Genomic DNA, 16,296 nt, shown 5'->3' with positions numbered 1-16,296 from the left:
AACTTCAATCCAATAAAGTGACCATATGACACAATTAAGTAACTTTTAATCAAGTTTATAATGTAATTGGGCTTTTTAAGGCTATGTAAGTTTGTTACAAAAATGACACTGTACTAATGAATTTCCAGTGAAAAACCTTACAGAGGGTGAATTTAACATGGCTGACGGGTGTGATATGATGGAGCACAGTTGTGTGTAGGTGTGACATTCTACTCCACCTTGGCAAAGTCACCGAGGTTGACCAACTCCGTCTGGATGACAGGCGTAGCCAAAACAAGCTCTCCAAGGCTGTAGTGTGAATTGTAAAGAAAGTTCAAAGATAAAGCTGATTTGTTTTTGCTTTTCACCCGTCATGATGAAGTGAATGTACTAACTGGACAGCGGGTGGGGTGAGAAGAAAGGCAACCAACAGAAGAGATTTGTGTGAGGATGGTGTAAACAGAAAGGTCTTCATATTAAGTCACTTGTGAGATTTTATATCATATCTAGTGTCGGGTGAGCAAAGATGTAAGAAATTGTTTTGTTTTTTCTGAACATTTAGGGTTGAAGTAATATATAGGTATATGTATTGTACTGTCATTTCTGTACAGCCTAAACATCAGTGATCTTGTCACTGTTACCATCCTAGCTTCACGCGATAGCATGCTAATAAGCTCAGTACAGTACTGAGACGGAGGGGAATGTCAGTAATTTTGAAGGTATTTAATCATAAATCAAAGTATAGGAAAAATTCAAATTTTGACCTGATGATGGTGCTAGATGAAAAGTCAGGGAATCCCCAAAGTTCACAAAGACTGAGAATAACTGCACAGAATTTCATGACAATCCATAGCTGACAAAACATTTCACTACTAAACAAAAATGTCAACCTGCTGGAGACGCTAGAGGAAAAGTCAGGGGATCACTAAAGTCAGTAGGGTTCATCCTCTGGGGACCATGAATGTCTGTTCAAAAGGTCATGTCAACCCATCAATTCGCAATAGTTGTTGCGATATTTCAGCCTGGACCAATTAAAACAAATACATGTTGACTACAGCGTACAAGAAAGTGATCCAGTCACAAGTCAGTTTTTTTATTTAAACACAAAAATACACCATCTGGCAAATATGCGCCAGATCGGTTATTTCTCATGTAACAAATTACATAAATATAAAATAAAATAAATATTAAATACAAATGGACAGCTGTATTAAGACATGATGTAAACAAACAAATGACTTGAGGAAAATGCATCATGTGATACAGAGACTAACTACAAAACATAAGGATGTGTGATTCTTTGCCCTGAGTGGAATAATCATTTCAAAGTAAGTCTCATTGATCACAAAAAGCGTAGAAAAACAAACAGATTTAAGGATCCAGAAACACTGGCAGGATAAAGTGAGTGCTTGGAATAAAAAGCCCTTAATCATAAAGAGCATAAAATATTTCAGTCATTCAGTAAATACAAGCCAAGCACTCTCACATTGTATCACATTTTTCACTTACTTTTATAATTGTTTTATTTACTGCACCACATAACTTGTTTATGTTCAACATATAAAATATTTTTTACATAAAGAAATTATTCATCTTCTGTTATCATAAAGTACATAAGTGTTTTCGATCTCAGTCCTTTCTGAGTGACTCTGAGGATCCTTGTCAGTCGTGCCACAGAAAAGGAAAAAAACCCTGCAGCGTAGCTCAGTTTCGACCCCCCCCCCCTTCAGTCTTCCTCATCCACGAGAGAAATGGCATGGTCGGTCAGTGCACTTTGATTTGGAGGAATGCTCAGATCACACCGCAAACACGCTGAGGGAGCTGGTCTCATCTTTCAGACCCAGGATGCTGTATGCTATCCTCTTCATGTGACCGGGCAACCGCACTCCAATATTCCTGATGTCTCTGAAAGTAAGTAAAAAAAATAAATAAATAAAAAAATAAATGATACTCAATAACAATATAATATAATAACAATATCGACTCTTGTTTTGCACAAACAGGCCACAGTGGTAGAACAGTAGCTCCCAACCAGGGGTACCCCAGGAAAGATTGTGGAGTAGCTCAACAAATTTATAGAAATTACATTTTGATTAGAAAACAATATCCATATATTGGAGCTGGAAATAATGCATACATGGTTGAAATAGTGAGCTAAAAATAAATTGATAAACTGTTAATAGTTAAAGTAATGGCTAAACAGCTGAAATAATTAGCTAAAAGTAATGAAATAGATACATTTAATGGCTAAACTGTTTAAATAGCTAAATGGACAAATGCTTAAAACACTTTACTAAAATTCATGCATAAATGGTTGAAATGTCTGCTTCTGCCACTCCCAAGTGGTAATAGTACAAATGACCAAACCGACCTATGTACCATTCAATTGTATGAAAACATGAATGTTTTATATAGTTAATGTTGTTTAATAACATACAGATTAAAATCGTATCAAATGAACACATTAGGAGCATGAAAGATAGTGTCGATGAAAGGACTGTGGGGGCACATCAGACAGAAAAGGCTGGGAACCACTGCTGTAGAAGTTATGGCAGTAGAGAATGAGAGGAATGGGCAGAGGCGGAGTGGAGTATTTCTGCTTTCACAAACTGGATAACAAATGTTCAAGCTGAGAGCTTAATACTTTCTCTGTTACTACAAAATGTGGCCTGGTGCCAGATACATCAGCACAGTGTGTTAGAGCTGCAGCTGTGCCATGTGTGCACTTACTCATGCCTCAAGGCGAGCACCTGCTCCATGGTCGTGATCCCAGCGCGAGCGAAGCTTTCATTGTACTGGCTCATTTTGATGGACTCCAGCCACTCGGGCACCGACCTGAACATGGTGCCGTCACAGCCGCTGGTGCTGGGCAGGCGGATGGACACGCTGCGAGGAACAACGTATACGTGGATTACTCATCATTTACTGCTACATTTTGTACACTGAGTGCATGTGATGATGTTTGAACAAGAAGGAACCAGTTTTACTGTCAACATACTGCGGACAGTTTCAAGAGATGTTTCAATAATCATCTTCGTATGGCAAATACCAAGACTAACACTGCTCTAGTTAAAGAAAAAAGTGGGAGACAGAACTTGGAAACTTCCTACATACAGTATGACCTGGTCACGTTCAAAGCTAGAGTCATGGGAAGACAGAGAATACACTTAAAGCGTTATATATGGAATTTTATTTGTCACCATCTCCTGTTGTCCATTTCTACGAACATTTTAGAACAACAGATGAGTGGACTGTACCAATTTCTGTTTCTTTTTATTAACAATTTTTTCCTTTTTCATATAGTAATTCTAATAAATGTATTTATGTTTCTTTGAGTAAAACCCATGGGAGTCTGTGTAAGTTTGGGTGTTTTTAAAGTAATATTTTGACATTTTAGGACATGTAAAGACAACAATTTGCCGTTTACAGAGGGTTACGTGCGATGACTATTTCTTGGCCAGGAACAGTTGCCAGGCAACCAGCAGAGACTCCAGCCAAGAAATAGACTGGCACATAAGCCCCTGTAAAGTGGCGAATTATTGTTTTGACATTTCATTTTTAGTAGAGATTGAACAAACAAGCTATAACATGTTAATAAGCCTAATTCCCAAAGGGTTGAACTTTTCCTTTAATACACATAAGTGTGCATGAGGATCTCTTTGTTTATATTACTGGTAGCTGTCATCCATCTGCACCAGAGACTGTTCCTGATTTGCCTTTTTTTCCCTGAAATTATTTTTTTCATTACTCTTATATGACCATTTCTTTTAATTTTGTCTCTTACTTTTTTACCAAAACATAAACTTCAATAAAAGTAATGTTCATACCGTGGATCAAAGTCAGCAATGGTTTTCAAAGACTCTGGGCTTCGGAGCAGTTTATCCAAAATGTTGACAATGTCCGAGAAGCGAGGTCGTTTGGAGCGGTCGTGCTGCCAACACTGAAGCATGAGCTGGTAGATTGCGGATGGGCAGTCCATCGGAGCAGGAAGCCTGAAGGCCTCGTTGATAGCCTTCATGACCTGAGGAAGAGACCGTGGCAGAGTGAAGGCAGTGCTTAGATCTAAAGTATATTTATGGGTGTAGTGGCAGACAGAGAGTTTGAACAGTCTGAAAAAGTGCTGTGTTTGTATGTTGACATTAATAGTTAGTGTGAACAGGATGGTGAGAAACTACACTGGAAGTCAGGCAACTTTCCATCACCACCTACCCAGCACAGACTGTCAGTGGTAATACCATAGTCTATGGATAATACACATTAAAGTTTAACCTACACAGGCCAAAACAATCCTTCATCTCAACCATAAGCGTTGGAAAGATGATGTGACAGATCAAACATACCTCATGGTTGCTCATGTCCCAGTAGGGCCGTTCTCCAAATGCCATGACTTCCCACATGACGATGCCAAAGCTCCACACGTCGCTCGCTGAAGTGAATTTCCTGTATGCGATGGCCTCGGGGGCAGTCCAGCGGATGGGGATTTTACCTCCCTGACAGAAGAGAAACATTAACAAATCATATTTAATGGGTGAAGGGAGTGGAAACACAAGGCACTGAAAGACCAACACTTTAGATTGAACACTTGAGAGTGAAAATACCATTAACATTTAAAAAACAAAACAAAAACAAGGGTTGTTCTCTGTTGCTATGCTTTTAGGCTGTGAATTGTAGCTGTTAAACTTACTCTTGTTGTGTAGGTGCCCTCAGCATCATCCTCCAGCACGCGCGACAGGCCAAAATCAGACACTTTACACTCCAGGTTGCTGTTCACCAGAACGTTTCTTGCTGCCAGGTCACGGTGGACGTAGTTCATGTCAGAGAGGTATTTCATGCCAGCAGCTATTCCACGCAGCATCCCCACCAGCTGATATGGTGGAATCTCTCCATCACGGCCCTAAAGGGAAAAAAAACAAAAAAATATTTTTTTATTACTTAATTTTTAAGGTTTTTAATGCATAGTATATTTCAGTCAAACAACTTTCCTTTGTCTTTTGTTTTTTTGGCTTCAACCTTTTCATCTGTTCATTCAATATGAAGTTAGAGCCAGTAGCCGGGTAGCTTAGTTTAGCATAAAGATGTGAAACAGGGGGAAACAGCTAGCCTGGCTTTGTCCAAAAGGTAACAAAATCTATCTCCCAACATTTGTAAAGCTCACTAATTAACATGTTATATCTCATGTGACCTATTCCTTAAATATAATCCAATATAAGGACATTTACAGAAACAGAGCTTCCAAGGGATACAAATATTAGGGACAAAAAATATTAAGTTCAAGTCTAAAGTCGATTGACCCACCCATTCACAACAAAATACATACACCTACCTTCAGATATGTGTCGAGGGCGCCGTTCTCCATGTATTCTGTCACTATCATAGCATGCTTGACTGAAAATTGAAACAAAACGTTATGTTTAGAGAAAGAAAAGTATACAAGCAGTTGATACAAATGAGTTGTGAACGATTGTTTGACTTCTGTCCGAGGTTATCGACTCACATTTGGTGACAACTCCCTCCAGGCGGATGATATTCGGGTGTGAGAACTGACCCATGATGCTGGCCTCGCTCAAGAAGTCCTGCCTCTGTTTCTCTGAGTAACCCAGCTTCAGGGTCTTGATCGCTACGGACGCCTCACCTCGCCCGGGAGTCTTCATCACGCCCCGAAACACTTCCCCAAACTCTCCTGATTGGCAGACGGACAGCAGGAGGAAACGTTAGAAACTGTGCTCTGAGATGTCATTAAATGAAAGTAAGTGATCTTAAAAACACTTACCAACACCGATGACTTTTTGTTTGCTAATGGCGCTTGGGTCAATTTCTGTGACAAACTTCTGGATGGCAATGTTAGGGTCCTCATACATGTGTGGATCAACGTAAGTCTTCAGAGGCTTGAGCTGATCTAAGGAGGAAATAATGACCAGAATATTAAGCTAAATAATAACTCAATTATCTGTTTCGTCAGTAAGTAATACTGGATTATTATTGCATGTACAGAATGGTTTTCTAACCTGTTGAAAAGTAGGGATCTTCAGGTCCTCCCCTGCCACGAGAGCTCAGTCTCCTGAGAGGAAGACATGAATAATCACTATAAGACTAAACAGAATACAGACTGGCTTTTTAGTAATTGCAGGTCAGTCTCTGCTGAAAAAGACTAAGGCTGTAGTCAATAGCAGCACTTGCTATTACTGATAAACCCTCCCTGAGCTGTCATACCAGAATATCTTTAATTTACTCGAGCTTGTGGCGCATAATCACACAGTTTTCAGGTCTGTAGATAACATTTATCTGAATGACACATTGGATGTGGCTATGAAGAGTGTGGTTACCAACCGTTTACGCAGCATCAGGACGGCCACCACAACAAGCAGGATAACCGCTACTCCAAATACAGCTCCAATCACCATGGTGGAGTTGTTCTGGATCTGAGACTCAGCTGTGAAAAATCACGGAAAGAGAAATATTTATCAACTCAAGTATACGAAATAAAAGTTTACAGAGACACATTTACAGAGAGACATTTGAAAAACTATTTCATCTTCTGTAGATTTTAACGCTGCTTGTACCTAATGATGAAGTATGGAACTCATGCTCCACGCTGTAGCTGCCAGGGTTGCCTTCGGGACTCATTGCCTGAACCCTGAACATGTAAGTAGTGTCTGGGGTGAGATCATTAATCTGGACTGAACTTTTCTCCAAAATCAGGACTGTGTAGGTGGTCACATCGCGCTCGCTATCATCATCCTGTGAAAAGGAAAGTGGGTGGTTTATTTTTTATCTTAAAAACAGAAAATCAGTGAAGAACAGCCTCAACTTTGAATGAGCACAAAGCGCTCTGTCTTACTTTTCTGCGGTACATAAGCTCATAGCGGTGATTGATGTTGGCTGGAGGCCTGCGAGACAGAGTCCAGGACAGAGACAGACTGGTGGGGCCGCGATCATCCAGATGGATCAACGTCACCTTAGGGGGATCTAACGGTCGGTGAGAGACAGAAAGCAAAATAATGGTTAGTGACTAATCATAGTCTTTGGAAAGGACATTTGGAAATGAATGCCTTTGGGACTCAGTGGGTCAGACTGAATTCTTCTTTGTGTAGTAAGCCCTTCTTTTTGTACAATGGTTTTTACTGACAAATAACCCTTTTAACACTAATGTTCTGTTTTGGGTCCTGGAGACCCCAGACTCTTTAGCAGCTCAAAAAAAACATAATTAACATCACCTTTTATCACCTTGAAAATTCCTGACTTTTCCTAATTATAATAATAACCCTAATTTGATGACAATTTCTGAACATAATTTTGAACAGATGATATGTTTCAAAAGTCTGCTGCAGAAAATGACAAATTACCTCTGCTTAGGGTCTCAGAGACCCCAGCTGTGAAACATAGTTACATACAATGGATTTTCATATGTTCTATATATGTGGTTGGTGTTGAGAGTACTTTTTACATAGCACTACACCTCCCAAATCCCAAATAGGTGTATTTAGATTTCTGTTATTGGAGTTTTATAAAAGTTTGTTCATAAGATGTCTAAGAGGGAGTCACACCTCTCTGGGGTTTAATTGACTCCAAACATAAGTAATGTCACTATGTAAGATACTGTACATTTCTGGGTTTGTGAATGACTTTTATATATATATATATATATATATATATATATATATATATATATATATATATATATATATATATGTAACCTATATAACATATAAAACATGAAATATTTCATTATTTGGTGTAATAACGCCTTCACCAAATTTAAAAGTTTAGTTTGTGGTAAAAGGAAGGGTTTCCACTGCAATACATTTCTACAGATTGGGTTTTAATAAGGTCAGAACAAAATAAAAATTGGGTTGATTTTGCAATTGTCATTTTACACAAACAAAGTGGTAGTTTGAACAATTTGAACGGAACACAAGGTTAAATAAAGGCAAAAAGAAAAAGCTTTTCATGTGATCGAACTCACCTGTATAGTCCAGAGCAGTGGTGATGCTTACAGTGGGCCTCTCTGTACCGAATTGGGACACGCCACTGTGAGCCTCCACAGTGAACGTGTAGTTGAGATGAGAATCCAGGTCACTGACAACGACCGTGGTGTCCTGCAGGTCTGTAGGACCTGACTCGAAACGGATCTTCTCGCCACAGGGGACACACAAGGCCCCGTCGCAGTGCTCGCACACCACACTGTAGGTGAGGTCACTGCGGCCCCCAGTCACCAGCGGTGGGCTCCAGGACAGCTGCAGCCTGCCCTCTACTGACAGGGTGATGGAAGTCAGATCACGAGGGGCACTAGGTGGAGCTTGGGGAGGAAGTAGATGAAACAGAACAGTTAGCCTGATCTTCTGACCTGCCCCTAATGAGCAAAATGTTGATTTTGTCAGTAATGTGTCAGTGAGTGGGGTTGTTACCAGAGCAGGCTGATGTAGGAGGGTCTGAAGGGGAGCGGAAGAAACCGTCCTCACATTTACATTCAGTAGCGCCGGCTGTGGAGGGCTTGGTGTTATCAGGACAAACCTGACAAAACTCGCCCGATACAGATGGCTTGAAGTGTCCTGGTTTGCATGCTGTGTGAGAGGAAGAAGGTGTGTGTTAGTTTAAGCATGTCATATAGGAGTAACTGTGAAACAGACAAACACAGGAAGGAATGACTGATCAAAATGCAAACAAGGAAGCTGTGTCTGTAATACCAGCCCTTTCCAACCAACAGGAAGCATTTGTTGTGAGTACCCTATAATCACTGAGTCTTTGTATGCAGAGGAATGAAAAGGGATTTCCCTGACAATCTGCCTCCACTCGCCGTTTTCGCCTGGAGGCCTAATCTCAGGTCACACTGCCAGTGTCGACCGGATGACAGCAGAGCATTAAATCCATCAGGTGATCTGATCTACCTTTCCCCTGTGACCTCTCCGATCATATTCTCTGGCAGATAATATTTCTGTTTTTGCCAAAGGAAGTGGTACCTTGGACACTGGTTGTGGAGTGTTGTGATGGATATTTCAGCACACAGATAAACAGCCTTCCAGGGCATGGGAGGTTAATGAACGTGCAGAGTGGACAGAACAACCAGGAAGTGCAATTCAGTCTGAGGCTGATGTTTTCTCCCTTTCTTCCTTCCTTCCGCTAACCCCCGACACCAGTCACAAATTACAGCATCCAAGGTTGAATAGTTAGACAAGAGAATCAGGAAAGAGGAAAATCTGCTGGAGTTGAGTGTGATTTTCAGTGTATTTATGGAAAGATGCACATGCACACATTCTGGGGTAATAAAGGGCTCCAGCCCAGTAAAAAAAACTTTAAAAGAATGGATCTTATGAAAGATCTCCCCACTCTGCTTTCATTCTGCTGTCTCCCTAGGGACGAGCCTTTCATCTGGCCCCTGTGCTGGTGGCCATGAGAAGAGGTCGAGTGAACCTTGGATTGAAGACGTGGTCACGTTACTTCATCGCTGTGGCAGAAAGACCTTTGCACTCCAAGTATTGCCGCGGTGGAGGAGAAGGAGCAGGTTGAGTTTGAGTAGGAGGGATAAAGCTGAATAGATGGACGGGCGGGGGATGGGGACAAAGGTCTGGAGCACCAACAGAAGTTCTCTCTGGGGAGTCACTTGGCGGCAGTGGGGGTGTAGCTGAAGTCTTTTCGCATAAGAAAAGGGGGCCAGCCCATTTCATCTTGAGCTGGGGCAGCAGGACCTCTGTCACGTACCAAAGAAACTCCAGCCCTATTCATCTATTGTCTCTGAGATTGGACAGAGTGGTGCTATAAATATGTTGCATTACTCAGCTCACAAATGGCGGCATGTGTGCAATGTATGAATACAAACATTGGTAATGCAAACTTTGGCAACAGTGGATTCACATAATAATTACTTGAGTTTTGAGCATCATATTTTTGCAGAATTTTGTTGAAATATCGTTTCCATTTGATCCAAAACTTTCATTCAGCTAACTTTTATTTTCACCAGTTGATGGAAATCATTCTTCTAATTGTCCCACACTCCTTTCTGACTGCAACACACACCTGAAAAGGACTTCTGTTCCGCACCGGTGAATCCATTAATTGAATCTGTTTTTTGCGCTTTGTGTCGGCCCATTGTTCTAATGAGTGGGAACATGGATTAGGGAGCTCTTTGCGTGTGTTAACAACTGGATGAAAGAGCAATGCAAGGCAAAGCGGGGCATGTCATTGGCTAACAGCTGTCCTGTTGCTCTACTAATCCTCTTGACTAAATTACACTCCTAACTAAGCAGCCACGAAACTAACCACCCTCATGCACCAACTGTCGACTCACTCCCCACCCTCCGACTTCAACCAAGGACAACCTGCTTATTTGTGTCAGTCAGCATTCCTCCTCATCTCACTTTACTTCCTTTTCCCACAACAGTTGGGCTCTTCAGTGGAATCCAAATGCAGACCATGAGCCTCTAAGCATATCATATTTTCTCTTGTAAATGTCAAATTGGAAATAGGGAGTAGGCTGGAACAAATTACAACATTGTAATTGTGTTTTAACTTGTGTACTAAAAGATGTTTCCTGCATCCTGATAATCAGGTCATCCTCCAGACTTTAGAATCACAGTTTTTCCCATCATAAATATTTCCTGTCTTCCCCTGCCAACTTCCGTTTCAGGTGCTCGGCTCAGAGTCCGCCTGCGGTCAGGAACCTCAAAGACTGAAACATTCCTCTGCCTTGACTTCCTCCCCGTCATGCTCTCTTATTCTGTCTTCATTTTTACAACCTTCAGTACAAGATTCACTCTTTGAAGCACAGTAGTTATCTATCAGTGGTATGTTGGGCTGCCACTAACAATACTTTTTACTAACTATTAATCTGGCAAGTATTTTCTCAACTAATCAATCACTTATTTGGTCTATATAATGTCACAAATTTCCTAAAGCCCAACCAACAGTCAAATACCCAAAGATATTCAGTTAAGAGTGATATAAAAAACAGAAAAGTAGAAAATCCTAACAATTGAAAGGCTACAACCAATTTTTTATTTATTTTTTTTGCATTTTTGGTAGGAAAAAAAAAGGACTCAAACGATGAATCAATTATCAAAATAGTTGTCAAATATTTTTTTGTTGATTAACTAATCAATTCATCTCTTAATTATTTCAACTGGTAAGATCTGCTGATCTGTCTCACTTATAGGAACAGACTCCAAGAAGGGACCAAACTCTGCCAGTCAAGGTGACTCGGACCATCAGGAGTCATAAACCGCAGCCTGACTCAGTCTACCCTCTCATAGGCGTGTCGGCCCCATCCCTGTAATCTGTGGTTCCTGTCGCCTTAGCAACTGACACAAAACAAATACTTGCGAGGAGAAGACAAACCACTCAGGTAGTCTTTCTGACACATTCACACGGCCCTTCCTTTACTCAATCAGTGCTGTAGGTGACGTGAGGGTGAAAGAATTCCTTTCAAAAATCCCTGCACCATACTGTGCCCTTCCTCCCTCCTCTCTCTTTACCCTCTCTCCTCCCACGTTTCCTCCAGACAGTTCAACGTGCCACACCCGAGAATGCCAAAAGAACTTCCACACAAACAGAAGGAGCACATACAGTATGAACACCACAGTTGTGTCTTTTACTTTACACATCTATTTGGGGGTTTTTGTATATGTACTCACAGACCTTTCTCAAAGGCAGTACATACTGCAAGGTTTTTGCATACTTAATTGCAAAGATACCTTATTCTGGGCATCTCTCATACGAATAGACAAAAGTACAAACCTTCAACACTGTTTCTAAATTGCTATTAGTTTTAAAATTATATATATGTGTCCCTGTTTTATTTGTTTTTTAAAAAAACTACCTATAAATATTTGAGGGGTTAAAATGTTTACCCTCATGTCCCTTTAAAGAAGATCTTTTTCCCAATTTCACACTACATACCAATACTATGCAGTATGCGATATGGACTAATCTCCAGAGTATGCAGTTTTTGCAGTTTGTATACAAAAAATGAATATACTTTACTATTTTGAATTGACAATAAATTATACAAGATGTGTGCTGACAAACATCAAAAAGATTTAATACTTCTTACTTTTTAAAAAAAAAAACAACTTACTAATAACTGTTTTAGTTTCAACTCCTCCATTTCTACTAAGCGGTGAATTGTGGGACAATAGTGCTCATCAACACTACATTCAAAAATCTATCAAATTTATTACACATACTGATATCTTTGATTTTCCACTGTAAATACAAAACAAACTCAAAGTCCACTTTGTGTACTGTACATTATCACCTCCAGCCACTGACCTAGCTATAAAACAGTACCTCAGCCCAGCCCCAATTTCAGAGTCCTGAGAAAAAGGCAGAGTTATTACCCAACAGGTAAAGAGATGAGGCACTGATGGAAGACTGTCGAAATGTCGTCAGTGATTTCTATCTATATCACATGGAGCAATCTGTGGTTGCCTCAAAATCTTAAAACAAACAGGTTTAGACATCTTCCCTTTCCCAAGCCTAACCCTGCTGTACCTGACTTATTTCAAGAAAGATATGGAGTGTTTTTGAGATAGTTTTTCCAAACAAACCAGACACAATTAACATTAATTTGTGCTCATTCCTCACACCTTGCCAAAGTAGTGGTTGGATGGGTTTCATTTACTACAACTCATATGGGAATACGTCTCAGTTCAGTGTGTGGGGTGTATTTCTGGCGGTGCTTACCTTGGCAGGAGTCCCCAGTGGTTTCGTAGCCTGCAAGACATTGACACTGACCCACGGGAACCACCCATTCACCCTCAGCTGTACAGTAGATGCGTGGGGTGGCCTGACTGACAGCATTCTCCACACAGGCTCCCTCCACCTCCCTGAGAGCATCCGCCACAGTCTCCGGGAAGGCCGCCAAGCTCTGCACTGTGGATGGGCATGTCTTGTAGTACACTCTGACAGACAGCAGTGCCACACAAGCACCCATGTCCTGAAAAGCCAGGTAGAAACCCTTTCTAGACAGAGGCCCCATGGTCCTCGTCTCTGTGTTGACCTTCAGCACGCGACCCCGTGTGACCTCGTCAGGAGCGATGGTTGCCACTTTGCGGAACTGCCCTTTACGGAAGTTGGTTCCCACGTCGGCATCAGCCTCGGAGATGAAAAGGTTGAAGGTTTCTTTGCAGGCGACAGAAGCACCATTAAAAGTGTTGCAGTCTCGCACAACAAAACGGAGCTCCACAGAGACACGTGTAGTCCCTGGGCGCCGCTGGATGAATGTTGTGCGTAACCAGTTATCCTGTTCAGTTGAGTCTATGCTACAAACACTGTAGGTGTAGAAAAGTGAGCCGTTCACCACCGTCTGGACTATCTCCCACTGTAGAACGGAAAAACATAAAGAGAGAGGAGAGGGATTAGTTTAAGGGGTAACAGTCACTGTTAGCAAGCTACAACAATGAAAGGAGAAAAGGCAGGGGAATAAGTACAGGGTTCAGAGGCTTTGTTCCTGCAGAGAACCAGTTTTATTGATGAGACACCTCTTCTTTCATGTTGTGAGTGAGAAGCTCAAAGTGCAGAAGTGAGCTGGAGCTTTTTTCCACAAATTAAGATATTGGCCTGGACATGTGCAGTGCTCACGACGTGTGTGGTTTTCCACTAACACACGAGGGTGCATGTGTGTGAGACACACATAAATCCAGCAAATACTACTGTAGAATACCAACTAGGATTTATGGCAGTTAAATGAGCTTTATAAGCACAGCGCAAAGGCAAGCTGCAAAATTGGCAGCAATTAGGACTTTTAAAAGAGAGGGAAGCAATGACGAGTAGAAAGATTAAAAGCCTCCATTTTTCATTAAAATTTAAAACCTCATATGTTAGCAGTACTGGTGTGTTTCAGGGAATAAATCAATGCTTAAATTTACATTATTTTAACTGTTCGAAAAGAGAGACAAAAAAAATTGCTATATATTTCTACAATTTCAAAAAAGTTAAATTGGTACGATTAGATTAGAGCAGCACTTTGAGGCATCGTAGATTATTTAAGTCTGTGATTTTCATAGTTACACATATCAGATCCTCTATAATTTTGCCAAATTAAATAATGTATTTCAATACAGCTATTACTTGTAATTACTATCCAACTTCTATTGTCTTCTCAGACAGGTTATACTGCATTTAGGAAATAAACTGTTCAGATATGTTTGCTGAAGCCAATCCCTGGTACTAATTGACATTTACTTTACAAGTGTGAGAAAGTTGGATTAGAACAAAGCAAAGTTTGATAGACAAGGGGAAATCCTATCTGATAAAACAAGATCCCTTAGATCTTTGAGAACAGTCACACAAGAAACGCAGCCCACACAGTCCTGTAGCTTTATTTAGATGGAAAGCCACTGAACTATAGATAGAGGGATGGTTCTCACATGGACCAGTCTTGCTGTCTCTTATGTCTTCCCACAACTGTACACATCATCTTGCTGCTGTTAATTCAACAAGGAATCACAAGGGGGGGGGGCTTAGAATTTAGTTTTATGGTTTAGTGTTGGAATGAAAACAATCTCCTGCGATTGTGTAAAATTCACTGTAAATTTAAATGGAGGTTGAACCTTGACATTTTAATGGAATTCATAAGTTCTTTATGAAAGGGTACCGTTAACGCAAGACTAGCTAAGCTCTGCCAAACCTCATCAAGCTGCCACTCATTCCATCTCTGCCAGAGAGCTTTTTTAGTGGGCTGAATGAGCAGGAAGAGGCCCTCTGTTATTGTTACTAAATAGTATTAAAATTCTCACATCAACGAATTTTCAGCTGCCTTTTATTGATTTGTTGTCTTTTGCAGAAAAAGACAGTTTCAAGTCTTGAACCTGAAGTCTTAAAAATGCCTGTTGAGGTATAAATACTCACTCCGTTCTCATATGGCAATGTCAACCACCCCAACTCTGATCCTGAAGCACTCATATCCAGCAATACTTCTACAGAGACAAACAGAAAAACAGGACGTTACAACAAGCACAGAAGCAACTAATGACACCTGATGCATAAAAACAATTATATAATAAACATTTAGCTAAAGAAAGCTAAACCTAATTACAGACCTAATATAGCCTACATCTGGCACAGACAGTGTGGGGGTTTGGGTTTTTTTGTTTTTTTTAACAGACTGTTAAATCATTTTAAAAAATGATGATGATGATGATTTGACTGTATACTATTAAATTCTCTGCCTTGATCTCTGGGGCAAACAGCTTTATGGTGGGCACATGCCATGCTTTTGACAGTTTAATTAAGCATGTCGGTCTGATTCAGGACTTCATTGACCGTGTCCTCCAGGTCCAGGATACAGGACTGATAGTGTCTGAGAAAGGCGTGGGCAGCTAAATTGCCATGACAAGAGAAATACATGAATCTGCACCACAAGTGAAACAAAAAGTCTGACATGTTAAGGCATCTCACATGTGGCCCTTAACCCTGAGATGACAAAGGCCAGAGAATACAAGCAGGCCTAAGTAATTCATTTAAAGAGACTGGTGTATATATATTAAGAGGTGATAATCCGAGTTTTTTGATAGTTTAAATAAATTATTAAATTGTTTAGACAATGTTCAAATAGTAAAAGGGAGATATTCAAAAGACATTCACCACACTAGATTATCTTTTATGTAGCCTACTGACTGAAAAACACAACAAAAAGTGCAATTTATGAAGAATTTTAACTTGACAATTGCTAAATATTAAGTAAAACTTAAAGCAGGCTATGAAATTCCAACTTCCTGACTCATGAGGTGCGGTAAACCTAGCTACACTTTTATTTATTTTTTTACACAACGCGTAAAAAAATACTTACGTTCTTTCGACTGAAGGCTGGTAAATACTTGGTTAATAAATAAAAACAAGAATAAGTTGATCCGAGGGAGCTCCATGATTCTACAAAAGTTTTTTGTCGCGCTTTTATATCCCAAAGTCTCTCTGCTCTCCTCCGTCTGTCCCACTGACTTCACTTCTCCGAATACTTCACTGCACCGGCTGAGTGAGCACGAGCCCGCAGCCCATTGACAAACAGGTGGCGTCATCGCCCCGCCCCGCGCGCTTTGGAATGTTGAAGTTCTCCAAATATGGTTATCAGGGGGCGGGGCCGGATCGATTTGACCGCACCTGTTTCATTGAGAAGGATTTTGGCCTTCATAAACTGCACTGTCACTGTATTGATTTTTTAAATGTTTGTTTAATTAATAAATCAATATCAAATTAAACTTGTTCTTTAGCATCATGTCCATCCCAAATATCATACATATTTGTATATTAAGTAAGTCAGCCCTAGCTAACTTGTTACATTACCTACACATTATACATCATACATTTAAAATACACAAGGTGCTTTAA

General features: G+C 40.4%; 1 protein-coding gene across 1 annotated transcript; it reads right to left on the bottom strand.

Moving 5' to 3' along the window:
* Positions 1 to 1,056: 1,056 nt before the first annotated feature.
* On the bottom strand, positions 1,057 to 15,954 carry epha2a (eph receptor A2 a). The gene is made up of 17 exons (XM_044216301.1): positions 15,761 to 15,954; positions 14,821 to 14,888; positions 12,655 to 13,291; positions 8,385 to 8,540; positions 7,943 to 8,275; positions 6,818 to 6,945; positions 6,540 to 6,717; positions 6,307 to 6,409; positions 5,985 to 6,037; positions 5,750 to 5,875; positions 5,474 to 5,659; positions 5,303 to 5,364; positions 4,664 to 4,873; positions 4,320 to 4,469; positions 3,807 to 4,000; positions 2,710 to 2,865; positions 1,057 to 1,884 (listed from the first exon to the last, which is right to left on the bottom strand). Exons 1-17 carry the CDS (start codon positions 15,834 to 15,836, stop codon positions 1,776 to 1,778), a joined length of 2,925 nt encoding a protein of 974 aa, XP_044072236.1. The 5' UTR covers positions 15,837 to 15,954; the 3' UTR covers positions 1,057 to 1,775.
* Between the last annotated feature and the right edge of the window lie 342 nt (positions 15,955 to 16,296).

Source organism: Siniperca chuatsi, linkage group LG2, assembly GCF_020085105.1.
Source record: "Siniperca chuatsi isolate FFG_IHB_CAS linkage group LG2, ASM2008510v1, whole genome shotgun sequence".
Taxonomy (NCBI): Eukaryota; Metazoa; Chordata; class Actinopteri; order Centrarchiformes; family Sinipercidae; genus Siniperca; species Siniperca chuatsi.
The sequence above is the reverse complement of the archived record's forward strand: the minus strand, read 5'-3'. Positions and strand labels throughout refer to the sequence as shown.

Bases quoted from the DNA above. Each gene is read 5' to 3' on its own strand.
- epha2a (XM_044216301.1), bottom strand. From the start codon at position 15,836: ATGGAGCTCCCTCGGATCAACTTATTCTTGTTTTTATTTATTAACCAA. The intron at 13,292-14,820 runs GTGAGTATTTAT...TCCGTTCTACAG, and splicing joins CATTGCCATATGAGAACGGA to TGGGAGATAGTCCAGACGGT. The intron at 6,946-7,942 runs GTGAGTTCGATC...ACCGACCGTTAG, and splicing joins CACTGCTCTGGACTATACAG to ATCCCCCTAAGGTGACGTTG.